This window comes from Myodes glareolus, chromosome 14 (genome assembly GCF_982192425.1).
Source record: "Myodes glareolus chromosome 14, mMyoGla1.1, whole genome shotgun sequence".
NCBI lineage: Eukaryota > Metazoa > Chordata > Mammalia > Rodentia > Cricetidae > Myodes > Myodes glareolus.
The window spans coordinates 63,065,204-63,081,168 of NC_142039.1; the positions used below are offsets into that span (position 1 = coordinate 63,065,204).

The 15,965-nt window shown below is 44.4% G+C and overlaps 1 protein-coding gene across 5 annotated transcripts in view; it reads right to left on the reverse strand.

Annotated features, from left to right (window-relative positions):
- Kif13a (kinesin family member 13A) overlaps positions 1-15,965 on the reverse strand; it is a 181,374-nt gene that overhangs the window by 2,750 nt on the left and 162,659 nt on the right. For 2 of the 5 annotated variants that reach the window (XM_048460492.3, XM_048460410.3), the window contains 5 exons: positions 13,395-13,442; positions 11,953-12,058; positions 9,775-9,926; positions 9,147-9,251; positions 2,907-3,698 (listed from right to left, as the gene is read on the reverse strand). In XM_048460492.3, the coding sequence (XP_048316449.3) occupies positions 2,907-3,698; positions 9,147-9,251; positions 9,775-9,926; positions 11,953-12,058; positions 13,395-13,442 (1,203 nt within the window). Of the gene's footprint in view, positions 1-2,906; positions 3,699-8,768; positions 8,811-9,146; positions 9,252-9,774; positions 9,927-11,952; positions 12,059-13,394; positions 13,443-15,965 lie in introns of all 5 variants that reach the window. The other 3 variants (XM_048460641.3, XM_048460568.3, XM_085699449.2) reach the window with 2 other exon arrangements.

Here is a 15,965-nt window from a genome sequence, read left to right on the forward strand (position 1 = left end):
GTAAGTGGGCGCTGGGTTTACAAGGTCAATTCCTTATGCGTATGCAGTAGGCATTTTTACCAGCTGAGCCATTTCCTCAGGCACACAGAATTCTTTCTGAAATAAAGGAATGGCCAGTTGAGTGTGGTAGAATGTACTTTTAGTTCCAGAGCTCGGGAGCAGAAGGTAGGACCTCTCTGTGAGCTGGAAGCCAACCAGATCAATGTAGTGAGTTCCAAGACAGCCAAGAGAGAGACCCTATCTGAGAAAGAGAGAGAGAGAGAGAGAGAGAGAGAGAGAGAGAGAGAGAGAGCGCTTCTATGCCATAATGCCATTATTCTAATGCAACCAACACTTCTGTACAATATTTATTTTAGAATTGTGGGGACAGGGTTTCACACTGTAGTCCTGGCTTGTCTTGAACACTATGCAGCCCTTCTGCCTCAGTCCCCTGCGTTGTGGGACTGCAGATGTGTGACTGTCACCACCTGTGGCTTATATTACACATTGAAACCAAGCTCTTCAGCAAGGACTCAATTTTCTGGAATATTTCACAATGAAACTCTTCTTGTTGTGTTCCGATCCATCAGGGCAAAACAGCAAAGACTACAGCATCTCTTTCCTCTTCAACAGGCCAGGCTTCTCACAATGGGACCTCGGACATTCTCTTTGGATGTTACCCCTGGGGTCTGAGCAAACTTCGTGTCCCCTGCCCCACCCCTTACGAAGTAGAGCCTTGTGGGTGGAGTAATTCCTGAGGGTTTCATCTGGCTTCTCTATAGTCCTCTAGTGAGTATTTAGAACTGAGAAGGAAACCTAATTCAGATCTAACAAACTGAGCAAAACAAACAAGGCTGGTGATGCAGAATAGCTGGTAGAGGGATCACCTAGCACACATGAAGCCCTGGGTTCCATCTCTAGCATAGTATAAATGGTAGGTGGTCACGCACGCCTGTAATCCCAGCACGGGACAGGTGCAGGCTGGACAATTAAAAGTGTGAGGTCATCTTTGCAGCCAGGGAATTGAAGACCAGCCTGGGCTAGAGACCCTGTCTCAAAACAGTACAAAACAAAACAGAGAATCACAACAACAACAAATGAAACAGAGAAGAAGAAAAAACTCAGACAGGCTTTAAGATCAGTGTGAAAGGCATGGAGGACTTGGCGCAAAGTCACACTGGCTTGCAATAACGAAGAACAATGAACTTCTCCGTCTATGTTCCCTGCTGCTAGCATTCTTACACAGGGGAAGACCTTTCGGACTTTAACAGACTTCCCTTTCCCAGGCATAGGGCTTCTAGATTATAGTCTAGCATTCTGGAGGCAGAGGCAGACAGTCTCTGAACTCCAGCGTTCCAGGCCAGTAGGAGCCACAGAATTGCTGAGAGCACTGTTTGGAGCCTTGCACGGAGAAAAACACTGACAGAGACAGGGTCTCAGCAAAACCAGGAGTGGCACCATGGGTGTGGCTGTCCTATCTTCCCTCACCAGGCATCGGTGCCTCTCTCCTGCCTGGCAAACTGTTGTGCTGAGCCTATAGTTTACACAGGCGTGGGATGAAAAAGGAAACGTGAGTGGGAAGAAATGGCAGTCCTCAGGAACAGAGCGCTTAGCAGCTGAAAATCTATCTCTGTAATCTACTTTTCCTTAAGGAAACCCAGTTTGCTCCAGTATGAAAATTAAACAACGCTGAAATCATCCAGAGCCCAAAGTTCAACTAACTGCTCTGGAAGCAGCGCCTTTCCACCTGAGGGCACCAAGGTTTAAAAGGCCAATTCCACTCTGAAAACTGGTGGGTTTTACTCATATTGTAACATCTCTGAAAAGTGTGTGTTTCTCACATTTACTGATAATGTTTTCTGAGACACAACTCAAAGTCTTGAACACCCCTGAGCTATCCTAATCCAGCCCACTGTTCTCGTGTGTGTGTGTGTGTGTGTGTGTACATGCACACCAATGAATGCTACATGGAAGGTGGAGGTCATGTGTCTTCCTCTATCCCTACCCTTGAACTCATTTTGTTTGCTTGCATTGTGACAGAATCTTATGTAGCCCTGGCCGTCTTGGAACTTCATATGTAAATCAGATTGGTCTTGAATTTATGGAGTTCCACTTGTTTCTACCTCCAGAGTGCTGAGATTAATGACATGTAGCTAACCACCTTAATTTTTGAGACAGGACCTCAGTGAACTAGGAACTTGATTTTTTTTTTTTTTTTGGTTTTTCAAGACAGGGTTTCTCTTTAGCCTTGGAGCCTGTCCTGGAACTAGCTCTTGTAGACCAGGCTGGCCTCAAACTCACAAAGATCTGCCTGCCTCTGCCTCCCGAGTGCTGGGGATTAAAGGCGTGTGCCACCACCGCCTGGCCCGGAACTTGATGTTTTGACCAGCCAGCAAGACCCTGAGATCCATCTTTCTGCTCAACCTTGCTGTGAAGAACTGGAGCTACAGAGGAAAACCACTCTGCTTGGCTTTTCCATGGGTGTTGCACACCTGACCTCAGGTCCTCATGATCTAATGGAGACTGTGACAGCCAAAGGAATCACAGAACTGAACTGATGAACTATGGTAGATGGCACCAGATTGCCTTGAGTTAACCAATAAACACTCGAGGGGAACAAACATGAAGATTAACTCTCGAGTCTGACACAGCCCATCTGCCAACCAACCGTTTTCCAATAAGAAAACAACAGTAACCACAAAACCCAAGAGCTATGGTTCTGCTTTGGTTCCCAAACCAGGGCTATGGTCATGCAGCAGGCGAGCAGGACAAGTTGGGAGCTTGCTCTGCAGTGGACCCATCTTCCGAATCACAGAGGTCATGTGAAGCTCTCCTGCGAATCTCACTGTGGTGAACAGCTTTGGTGAGTGGTGGTTTGTAAGCTGAGTTCACTGAGAACCCAAAGGGCCACCTCTAGGAATGATTACCTGCTCTTTATCTATCTTGGAATGCAGCTGGTCAGCATCTGGGGGTCCATCTGGGACACTTTTATGGTCTGTTGTTTCATTTGGTAGATCCGTTCTACCAGAGGGCTCTCCAACAGAGCAACCTGTCAAACCATCGAAGTCTCTGCCATCAGACACACCCATGAACTCTGTGAAGGAATGGTCCTCCAATATGTTTGTAGTGTGTTCTACAGTCACCTCTCCTGGGCAGAATTCTCTGGCTAGTTGGCCATTTTTGCTGGGGCCAGCATCCAGTTCTGAACATGAAGCAGTCCTGCATGGCATTCTGGAATTTATCTTAGGGATGCTCTGGGGCGACGCATTCCCCTTGGGTAAGGCACTGTTTTCCTCGCGTGGCACGGTGATTGTCTGATCCTTCCCCAAGCCTCTTTCTACTTCGGTAGGCTCTTTATTTGAAGCTGGTTTGAAGTCAGGCGTAAGTGCTGGTCCAGAGTGCTCGCTACACTCAGAATCCTTGGTGGAGAGGGCTAGCTGGTCCGAGCTGTCGCTGGAAGGGACTGCCATGTCAGACAGAGTGGCATTGGAGGCACTGTGGGAGAAGTAGCCACTGGTGAGGCTGCTGGTGGTTGGGCTCCGAGACACGGCTTTCTCCAAGACACTTGAGTCTGTCAGGCCCGCTTTAGAAGACCACTCCCTGTTCTCCAAGCTGGCGTTGTAAACACTGAAGTCAGCAAACTCCACGGGCACATAAGGCTGTGGGTGCATCAGCTTCCTGTTAATAGCTTCCAGCTCATTTTCCTCCTCTTCGGAGTCCTACAGAAAGGAAGCCAAAGCCAGTTGTTAACTCCTTATAGCAACTGTCTGATTGAGACATACTTCACTGCTAGTAAAGGCATTCCCATCCCCCTGTTCCTTTTCTCCCTCCCTTCATTCCATTTTTTCCACGTCATTGAGACTGGCCTTGACTGCTCAGTCCTCCTCCCTCTACCTCAGAGAGCAGGGAACTATGGGTATATATCCCCCACTGGACCTAGCCTCTCTTTCTTAAGTAGTCAAATAATAGTCAAATCTTGTCATCTATGGCAGTAAGTATCTTATTCTCAGAGACTTGTGAATACAAACCCACTGTTGCCTAGCAGGAATATGCATTTATTTCTTCTGCATCTACTCAATGCTCATTGGAAGGCCATCTGCCTCTGGTTTAAGGAAAGGAACTGGATGGAGGGCAAATGTTAGCTGCATCATTTTCCCCTCTTCTCAGTCAGTGAGCAGAGGCATAGTCTGCCTGCGGCAGAGGAGTGGACTCCTTTGTTTGGGCTGACAATCTTCAATCCAGGGAAGCAGAGAGCAGGAGATCCAGGCCCTCAGGGGGATTTCTGAACTCCTTTACAAGGTCTGCGCAAAGCTCAGAACCCTGCACTCAGTATTTCACTAAATGCTGTGACACAGAAACATGCTAACAGTTCATCAATTACTGATTTCCTGGGTCTTTGAGAAGCAGAGAGAGGCTTGGCTAGAAAGCAAGGAAGGCAGAGAGTGAATGCAAGAGAATTCTCCAGCATTGAGTAGTTTGGGAACTGGCAAAGATAGTCAGAATACAAAAGGGAGAACAACTCAGTCTCTGTCAAACAAATGACACATTTATTTTGTTTTAAAAAATCTGTAAGTATTTAAATTTGTTTGTCTGTTTATTTTATATATGTGTGTGCTATGTATGTCTGCAAGTATATCCGTGTACCATGTGAGTGCCTGACGCCTGAGCAGGTCAGAAGAGGACACCGAAGAACTATCTGGCAAGCTCCCCCTGCATGCCTTCTGCTGTCCTGAGGGCTGGGAACACAGATGCTGAGAAGGGACATGGTCCCTCCTTCAGTAAGGTATACCTGTGAGTCCTTATTCCAAGACTAGTCCTGAGCTCCACTAACTTAGAAATCACAGAAGCAGCTTTATTTTCCCCCTTACCCAAACATCTGTAGAAACCCAGGATGCAAACATCTGTCTTCCTCATTAAGGATGCACAGGGGGTGGGTATATTATTTAGATGAGACAAAGGGGAGGTCACCAAAATGTGGCAGATGGCTATTCCAATACAGATATAAATTTCATATGTTGAATTTTATAGTAATATTTTCTTTTGTATCTCATAAACTTACGAGATTTAAATACCCCCAAATATAGTTGACTAGGGCTGGGGGCATAGTCCAGCTGGTATTGTCCCTGCCTAGCATGTGTCTGATCTCTAGCACTGCATAAGCCAGGTGTGGTGGCACAGGCTTAGACTCAAGCACTCAGAAGTTTGGAGCTGGAAGATCGGAAGTTAAAGATCATCTTCAGCTACATAGTGACTCTGAGACCAGCCTGGGCTAAATAGTGACACTGAGGCCAGCCTGGGCTACATAGTGACTCTAAAAACAGTCTGGGCTATATAGTGACTTTGAGATCAGCCTGGGCTGTGGCTTTGAGACCAGCCTGGGCTAAATAGTGACACTGAGGTGAGCCTGGGCTACTTAGTGATTTTGGGACCAGCCTGGGCTATATAGTGATTTTGAGATCTTTCTGGGCTACATAGTGACTTTGAGGCTAGCCTGGGCTACATGAGACTCTGGCTTAATAAAACAAGTTAGTATTTTTTTGTATTTTTTTCTGTCACTTCAACTTAAAAGTGAATTTTCAAAGTTTTAAATTGTTTAACTGAGAACTGGAGGCACATTCGGTGGCACATGATTAGGGCACACAAGGCCGTGGGTTCAATCCTTAGAACTCTTCCAAAGGTGGGGGAAATATAAATTAGCTGTAGAAATCAGCAATCTCAAAAAAGGTAAGTATCAAATACCAATGATAAAGTTTTTGAAATTAAGGAAACAAAATCTTTGGCAAGGAAAACACTCACCTTACCTTTGTATCTTTTGTTTTGTTTTGAGCCAGGTTTCCCAGTGCAGCCCTGGGTGGCCTGGAAGTTGCAGCATAAACCAGGCTGGCCTTGACTCACAGAGATCAGCCTGCCTCTACTTCCCCAGGGATGAGAGTAAAGGTGTGTGCCATCAGGTTCAGTTAGGATACAAGTACTCTTGTATCCTAATCTTTGGATGCTTTTAAATGAACTACCTCTTTTCTTTTCAAGTAGGGCCAGTGAGACGGCCCAGTGGGTAAAGGTACTTCCCACCAAGCTGGTGGACCCGAGTTCAATCCCCAGGACTCACAAGGTGAAAAGAGGTAACCAATTCCTACATGTTGTCCTCTGACCTCCACACATGTGCTGTGGCGTGGGCACATCCACACATATGCAGGCATGTACAACTAAATAAATGTAATAATATTGTATTTTAAAAGCTGGGTGGGGGCAGTGTTGTAGTTTGAACGAGAATGGCTCCCATAGGCTACTATGATTGACTACTTGGTCCTCAGTTGGTGGAGCTGCTTGGGAAGGGCTGTGGGTGTGGTTTTGTGGAGGAGGTGGGTCACCAGGGGCCAGCTTAGGCTCTGAGATGTAAGCTCTGAGCTCTTCCTGCCATGTGTCTCCATGCTGCCATCTCTCTAAAACTGTCAGCCCAGTTACATGCTTTCTTTCCTAAGTTACATGCTTTCTTTCCTAAGTTACATGCTTTCTTTCCTAAGTTACATGCTTTCTTTCCTAAGCCGCCTTGGTCAAGGAAACAGAAAAGTAACTAAAAGTAACTAATGCAGTCTGGGAGGAGTGTAGCTCTCTTGGTAAAAGACTCACCAGCATATGCAAGTCACTGAGTTTAATCACTAGCATTAGGAAAAGAAAGGAAAGGATCCCCACCCCCTGACCAAATGTATAAGGGATGGGATGGGATGGGATGTTCTTTCCCTGTGTGGTGGTGTTGATCACAGAACAGAGCCCGAACAGATCAACCGTCTTGTTCATCTGCCCTTTCTTGTATTTTTAGATTCTGGATTCATCATATTTAGACTGAAAATTGAATTTCAAGTTTTACTCTTCTTTATTTGTTTAATTTAAGCTAGCAAACAATAATGAAATTCTCTAAGCCCAAGAGTAGCCAGTACAATTGGCCATTAACAAATGATTTATTGTGCAAGGAGAGGCAATCCTCAGCCAAGGATTAGCGGCTTGAGGACTTTCATCTTTCTGAAATACCGTTTGCTGGATGACATACGCAGCCATTATTTTAATGAGTAGAAATGTATCAAACTCATTAAGATAAGAATTATTTCTAAAGGGTGAGGTTGACCCGGGGAAACCTGAGAATCCATGAAGTCTAGGGGAAGAAGTTCAACTAGGAAACAGGCCAAAGACAGAAGAATAGTGTGTGCCAGAAAACAAACCCAAAAACCTCAGTAGGAATTAAATGGTTACAACATTTAAGAAAGATTGAAAGTTTGCTGAAGAAATGCTTTTAAGTAAAAAAAAGAAAAGAAAAGAAAAGAAAAACCCCAGCTCAAACAAGCAAGGGACTCAGACTTTACCAAAACACCCCAGAAAACTGACAAACGGAACAAAGTAGTGGAACAGCCCAGAGACAGTGCATGCACAGCAGCGGTTTCTCCATGGACAGAAGAGGCAGCTTTCTCAAGTCAGATCCCAGCAACAGAAAGGGTACTAGGTACTACTCAACCCTGCGCAGCACCCACATGTGATGCATTTGGTCACACAGGAATGAAGGGCTGCTTGAGGTGTCTTGGGTCAAGAGAATCTGGGGCCATCCTCCACTCTGCCTGCTGGGATGGGCTTTCTTTTAAATTCGTTAAAGGAAAGCCAGGGAAGTAACCATGGCAAGCTGTGTGAACCGCACATCTGTGTGAAGTGCACCTCTGTGTGCCGGGCAGCACCAGAAGGAGCACCTGGCAGTCTCTGGTGGGTGCTGGACCAAAATAAACGGTTTTAATTTTGTGTCTATACAACCCAGGGGTGAGAGTCCTGGCAGCCAACAGACAGACCCAGGCAGACACACAGCCAGACAGCCTGAGGGTAAAGGCTGAGCCATCAGCCCTTTGAGTGCACCCAGCAGTTCTCAGTAAGACAGTAGACAGTGAGGTAAGAGCGGACGGCTCTTTGAGATCCATGGTGGTAAAGGAGCAGTCTCTGGCCTGGACCCTCTGTGCCATCAGAAGCTGGGACAGATGAACAGAACTTAGAAGCGGGCGTGTAAGGAAGGGTAAGCCTTTTCCTCCTCCCCGGTGTTAGCAGAGGAGGCGTTGCTTTATGACCCAGTCAGCAGCTGAGCATGCAGACAAGAGGCCAGCCGCAGGGCCCGCGGAAGATGCAGTTAGTGTTGGCACAGTGTGGATGCGACTAATGGATCTTACACTGATGCACCCATGAAAGGGTCTGGCCCTGCTTAGCTGGGAGTGAGACTCCTCACACGGCTCAACCTATCAGCTCACAGGCAGCAGTGGACGTCAAACAGCCTCCTCTTGCCCCAGGCTGGTGTCCCATCCAGTCCCCACCCCAGGCTAGGAAGCCACAGCACAGTAAAAGCAGAGTTTCCAAGTTTACAAACCTTCAGGTTTTAAAAAAAATATTGGTTTTAAATTGAGGTATAACTTATAATCAAAAGTACCAGGGATAATGGTACTTGAAATGACATTTCAAATATTTTATTTTTATTCATTTACTCAGAGACAGGAGCTGGCTCTAGAGTCCAGGCGGGCCTTGAACTTTCCATCTCAGGTGTGAGCTGTCCCTTCCAGTCCTTTGAAAACCACTCTAAAAGTCAGGCTGAGAACAAGCACGTTGGACTGTATTTTGCCGGGTAGGTAACAAAAGCTACGGGACCTGGAGCGATGGGGATGCGGCTGATGATGATGGCAGCAGAGCGGCTACAAGCTACACGGTTATCTTGGTAGCAGCAACACGAGAAGCTTTCAAACACACCCACAGCTAAGTGCAGGATTACTTACGCCAAGTAAATGCAATTCCTCTAGGTAGATTAACTTCAGAATCTGGGCAGTACGCACAGACACATCAGAGAGATTTTTGGTATTAGTTCAACTGATTGTGTTACGCTTTCCTTTATAATGACCAGAGCCCTCAAAGGTGCCTTTCCCCCGTTAGCTAAGAAAACTTAAACTGATGTAAAAACGAGCTAAATAAACATTTAGAGAAAAATCACAGGTCAAGGTTAAATTCATGCAAAACGTCATTATCAAGAGTCACATTTCATTTGTAAAGTCAAGGCTCCACACGTCTTAATTTCTCTGACAGCATTTGGAAGGCAGATTGCAAAAGGGTTTCCAACCCACCACCAGGCAATATGACGGAAACATTCCAGAACTTACAATCTTCTCCTCAGGTTTGCTATTGTGTTCTACTGGCATGCTGCTGCCATTGCTTCCCGGGGGTACAATGCAGCCAGGGTTATGTGCCTGAGATGGAGACATGCTCTGCAAAGGTTAAGACACACAGATGCATCACACACAAGAGACGATCACAGCCAAAATATCTACTAAGTTACGTGCATGTTAGAAAGAGCAACGACACCACACTTTCATTACGTGTGAGTAACGCGGCAGCCAATGTTACGGATCAGAGTTAAACTACTGGTGAAATAGGACCAGAACGCACATATTCTGCGGCAAGACACATCATTAGTTTTTATCAACAAGTAAATACATAAAGGCCCGTCGAGTTTTCAAAATATCTGCCGGGCATCACTTTCTCTCTTGAAAGATATAAAAGACTGGAACACCATTGATGCAGAGAAGTAAAACCGTGGCAGTCAACATCAAAACCTCCTGCCACCGCCTGGCATGCTTGAGAGAAAGGCTTCTGAGAATGGGCTCCACAGAGTGACGTAACCCATGCACGTCCGCATGCAGCGTCCAACACGTGACTGCAAACCACTGTTCTCTGAAGGCAGCACTGTTTTGTTCAGTTTGGCACAGGACAGAAAAGTCAAGCATTTACCTCCTGGCTTAGGAGAGGTCTCGCTTCAAGGGCTGTCCTTTTCTTATGCTCCTCTTTTACAGGCATTAGGGGTTTGAAAAACTTTGGTGGCTGAGGAGAGAACGCTTTAAAAGGGCTGACTGTTAAGGCATGTGGATTCTCGGATGGGTAACCTGAGGAATACAAAAAGGACACGAGTTTATGGATAGCCGAGCACGGTCACAGGCGCACAGGAAGCCAGGTCATACCCTAGTGTTGGTCCCCAGCTCAAGGATGTGTTGAGAAGTGATTGGATCGCAACGGTGTCAGCCTCATCAATGGAGATGCACACCTGAGAACAGCTGAATGGACCAAGCTCGAGGAAGCAGGGCCATGGGGTGGGGGTGGGGTATGCCTCTTAAGAGTATGGTTTCTGGCTCCTGGTTTTTCTTCTCTCCCTTGTTTCTTAGGGTGAGAAGTAGCCACCATCATAGCCTCCTCCCGCTCTGATGCTCTGCTCTTCCCTGCTTTAAAGCGTGAAGCAAGGTGGTCCTGGAGCAAAACCTTCGAAACCATGAGCCCAAAGAAATCTTCCTTCCTTAAGTTAGTTTTTCTCAGGTAGCTTGTCACAGCAATGGAAAGTTAATACCCCCATCAGATATATATCCATATATATATCTGATATAACAGCAAAAATAATATGCCAAAACTTAGTCCAGCATTCCAACGGATGGAGGCAAGTACAGGGATAAATTAGACTAGTGAGACAGCTCAGCAGTCAAAAGCGCCTGCCATCAAACCGCTCACCTGAGTTCAATCCCCGGGACCCCCATGGTGGAAAGAGAGAGTTGACTCCCCCAAGCTTTCCTGTGATGTGTGTGCTGTGACACACTCCCACCCCAACTCGTGCAATACAGGGAAAGAAATGTAATAACAATAAAATAGAATAAAGTTAAGTCTATGAGGTTACAAAAATTATTAAAGGGCTGGTCAGTGAGAAAATCAGAAATAAAAATTCAAACCTTTTCTTTTAAAAACCATCATTATTATTAATTATTATCATTATTAGTTATTTTATGCATATGGGCATTTTGTTTGTATGTACGTTTGTGAACCACATGCATGCCTGGTGCCCACGGAGGTCAGAAAAGGGCCTTAGATCCCCTAGGATTAGAGTCTCAAATGGCTTTAAGCAGCCATGTGGGTGCTGGGAATGAAACCTCGGTCTTCTGTAATAGAGCCAATGCTCTCCAGCCCCTTAACTCTTTTTCAATAGCCAACTTAAGTTCCACTTATTAGACCAATGCTGGCTCAAGCTGACTCTCCTCTGAATCCCCAAGGTCTCTGGTGTGTATTCTGACATTTATCACTGAATGTTATATTTGCTATATATAGTTTTTCCTCCAAGACAGGGTTTTCTCTGTGTTGAGACCAGGCTGACCTTGAACTTGGAGAGCCCCTGGGCCTCTGCTTCCTGGGTGCTGAGATTAAAGGTGTGTGCCATCACCACTTGGCTTCTATGGTTATATTTTAAGGACAAACAGAAGCTCACCAGGTATACTCAGGAATGGATATACATTTTCTTGTATATGTTCCTTTTGCCTCGGTCTACCTGGCTCTGTGGGACTATACTGATTTTTTTTTTTTGCCTTGTCTGGCTTTTGTCTTTTTTCATTTTCTTTCCAATTCCTGCTACACTGATTCTTGATCTTTGGTAGTTAAAATATAAGACAGAAACTAATAGCTGATTTACATTTCCACAGACTGCTGGTCTCCTCAAGGCACTAGGAGACTGTGAATTTACATGATAACATTGCCACTGACCAAATTAATATCTGCTATCATTTATGAACCTATGTTAGGTGTTAGAGTCAGGTTTCCATAACATTTGAGGGCTACATAAAAGAATGAGAGGTAAATACTCTTTTGGTTAAGAAAATTGAATGAGAATCATGTGTGTCTCAAACAAGGTCAGAACATGATGGATTGAAAAATGATTTGGAGAATTTGAAATAACAAAAAGGTATTCTCTTAGGTGGGAGAGTGCCTGGCGAGCATGCATGAGGTTCTTGGTTCGATCCCCAGCACTACGTTTGTGCATGCACAACTATTATTTTGCTATATAGAACACACAGCAAAAAGAAACTCAGTAAGGGACTGTGGGATATTCTGGCTAAGAGGACGGGCTTTGAATGTCACCGGAGGCAGTGCCACCACTACCTTCTTTGCTCCGGCGAGGTGAATCCCTGGGTAAAGTCCCATAGCAGGCGACATCCTGGTAACTGGAGCTGTAGTCAGACACGTCTAACTGGTTCTCGGGCCAGCCCTGCAAAGTAAAGATATAGGTCACCTGCGATGAAGTCACTCTGAAAAAATGGGAAAGCAGCCAGTATTTCAGTTTCTGTTTCTTTTCTTTCTTTTCTCCCCTCCCCCGCTTACCCTCCTCATATTTTGTTTTTTTTGAGCAAGGGTCTGACTATGTAGCCCTTGTTGGTTTCAAACTCACAGAGATCCATCCATATGCTTTTGCTTCCCAAGTGCCAGGATGAAAGGCATGCACCACTATATCTAACTCTTGCAATTTTTTATTTGTTTGTTTGGTTTTTTGAGACTGAGTTTCTCTGTGTGTAGCCTTGACTATTCTGGAACTTGCTTTGTAGATCAGAGAGGCCTCAAATTCACAGAGATCTGCTTGCCTCCGCTTCCCAAGTGCTGGGATTAAAGGCTTGCACCAAAAAAAAAATTAGTCTGGCTGTAATTTTTTTAAAAAAAGTTTCAGTATGTGTTTTCACTTTTATTGCAAAATATTTTAAACATATATGCTAATGATGGTTACAACATGATTAAAACAAATACCATCGAGTAAGCAAATGTCAGTATGATTTTATATTTTAAGATTTAATAAAATCATTACAAATACAATGAAAAAAATTTAGGACATAGGTTCTCACTATGTAGCCCTGGCTGACCTCAAACTCACAGAGATCTGCCTGTATCTGCCTCTGGACTGCTGGGATTAAAGCAGTGATCACCATACCCTCCGTGAAACGACCTTTGAAATCCTATGTAGCCCCATCCACCTCCTTCCCTCCTCAGAGGCAATCACTTGTATTTATCTGAGCCCTTCTATTCATAATTCTGCCTGGTCAGCAGCCCAAGCTGAGGCTGTCTGAGGTAACTAAAAGGTACGGTTATTTAACCTAAGCCTGAGATTATAAACTACAAATAGCCACAGCTGCTGGCGGGCTAATGGGAAACTCACACATCATATGAGCTCATTTCACCTTAGGAGTTGCTGCCTTTAAGGACTAAAGTTTACGTTTCTCAAATATGTAAACAAAACCTATCCGCACAGGCGCTGGAGAGATGGTTCAGTGGTTAAAAGCACTTCCTGCTCATCAGAGGTCCTGGGTTCTGCTCCCTGCACCCACAAGTGACTAAGTGACTCACAACTATTTGTTTCCCCAGGTCTAGGGAGCTCTAGTGCCCTCTTCTGGTTTCTGTGGGCACTGCATGCAAATAGTGCACTGACATAAGCGTAGGAAAAAAAACATACATGAAAAATATCTTTAAAACACACACACACACACACACGTCCACACATAGTATGTTCTCAAGAACTTAGGAGGTGTTGATAAGCTAGCTCACCGTAACATACATACCTTATCATCTTCATCAAAGCCAGAGAGATCTGGTCGACTAGAGGAGACCTGAAAGAGATGGACGCTTTTACCAATATGATTCATATATTTAATAATCATCTTTTTTTGAAACAGGGTTTTATAATGGATCTTGCCAGCCTGGTACTTGCAGAGTTTCCTTGCCTCTATTTCCTGAATGCTGGGGTCACAGGCATGTATTCTTAATTTTTTTTTTATTTATAAATATATGGGCACAAATATGGCTGAAGCCTTGCGACCATCTTCCTTTGTTTTCTCCCACCAGGAATCATGACTACTATTTTCACACATATTTCTATAATTACATGTACATATATGCTCATAAATACTAAACAGTATTACTTGGCATATTTTACACTATGCTAAGTGCTTTATTACTAGGCATGGTGCTTTATAGTGATTTTTGGCCCCATTCTTCTACAGATGGCTACTTACTCTGCTTCTAATAAATTTCTAATACTTAAAATGGAAATTTATTATTTGTGTGTGTCTGTGTGTGCCATGGCATGCATATACAAGCCAGAGGTCATATTTCAGGAATGAGTTCTCTCCTTCTACCCTCTGGGCCTTGGGATTGATCTTGGGTCACCAGGCTTGGTGGCAGGTGCCCTCATCTGACGTCCTGTTTCTTACTTAGTTTTTGGTTAAAAAGTATAAAGTACACCTACTTTATAGTAGTACGTACCTATAATCCTATAGTAGGTGGTACGTACCTATAATCCTAGTGCTTAGGAAGGTTGAGGCAGGAGGATTATGAATCTGAGGCTAGCCTGGGTTACTCAGTGAGACTGATTCGAACCCCAAGCAAAACACACTGGCACAGATCTTCCACTGTCTCTGTCCACTACAGCTACATCCTTAGGCCCTGGCTTCCGTACTCCTCACTTTCTCTTTGTTCTCTGTTTTTGATTTATGAGACAGCATCTCACTAAGAGAGTCCAGGCTAGCCTCAAGATGCCAGCCTCCTGCCTTAACCATGTACCGCCACCATGGCTGGCTCAGTATCAGTTAGTTCTGCATACAGCGTGTCTGTGAGCATCTCCTCAACAGACTTCTAGAGCACAGATTCTGGGCTGCACCAATGAGGCACGCGAGCTGCCAACTCGACTTTTCTAAAGGACAATCTTATAATCATTTTGTTTGTTTGTTTGTTTGTTTTTGAAGTCCATTTGCTAGACTTTATGCCAGTTGTTTTTTCTTGTGACATTATTCTTATAAAGTTTCCCATATTTTGGACCTTGCTAACTGAATCTCTACATTCTCATTTATTATTATTATTGGTATTCTCTTTAAATATTATTATCTGAGGCTAGAGCCTTGATCAGATGCAGAACCAACACTTTAATAAATAGCTTTACAAGTGTTTTTTTTAGTTTTTTACTTTAAGCTTTGAATAAATGTCATACCATTGATCAGGATGGCCCCTCCTGATCTACATAGCACTGGTTGATTAAGTGTGTGGTACAGGTGCGTGGTACAGATGTGTGGTACAGGTGTGTGCCACTATATCCAACTTGATTTTTAAACTCTTCTTAATATAAATTTATTTTTTTTCTTTCCTTCTTTTTGTTTGTTTTTTTATGTGGGGTTTTTTTTTTTTTTTTTTTGGGTGTGTGTGTGATAGGGTTTCTCTGTGTAACAGTTTTCTGGCTGTCCTAGAACTCACTTTATAGACCAGGTTGGCCTCAAAGTCACAAAGATCTGTCCACCTCTGCTTCTGAGTGCTGGTATTAAAGGGGAACACCACCACTGCCTGACGAAAAGTCATATAAATTTTTAAAAATTTTTACTATATTTACTTATCTCTCTCTCTCTCTCTCTCTCTCTCTCTCTCTCTCTCTCTCTCTCTCTGTGTGTGTGTGTGTGTGTGTGTGTGTGTGTGTGAGAACAGAAGACAATTAGCAGGAGTTGGTACTCTCTTTTCACTATGTAGGTCCCAGGAATTGAACTCAGGTGGTTATTAGGTGGCAAGTGTTTTTTCCTGCTGCGCCATCTCACAAGTCCTCTATACCTTCCATCTTTTCTTCCTTCCTTCCTTTTTTTTAATGATTTACTTTTCTGTGCACTGGTACATGTGTGTCTGTATGAGTTTCCAGATCCCCTGGAACTGGAGTTACAGACAGTTGTGAGCTGCCATGTGGGTGCTGGGAATTGAACCTGGGTTCTCTTGGAAGAGCAGCCAGTGCTCTTAACAATTGAGCCTTCTCTCTGGTACCTACCCACCTTCCTTCCTTTCTTCCTTCCTTTTCTTTTCTGAGACATGTTTTCTCTGTGTCACAGCTCTGGCTGTCCTGGAACTCACTTTGTAGACCAGGCTGGTCTCAAATTCACAGAGATCTGCTCATCTCTGCCTCCTGAGTGCTGGAAGTATAGGCATGGGCTACCACTGCCCGCCTCGCCCCTACATTTCTTAATAATAGTTCTTGTTCTTTCATTTCTGTCCTGTCTAGAATTCTTACCAGCAAGTGGTAAAGTAGGCATTTTAGGGATAATGATTTCCGTTTAAGTACCACTTTATGTTCTGCAAGTACTGTTTATGAATATTTTTACTAT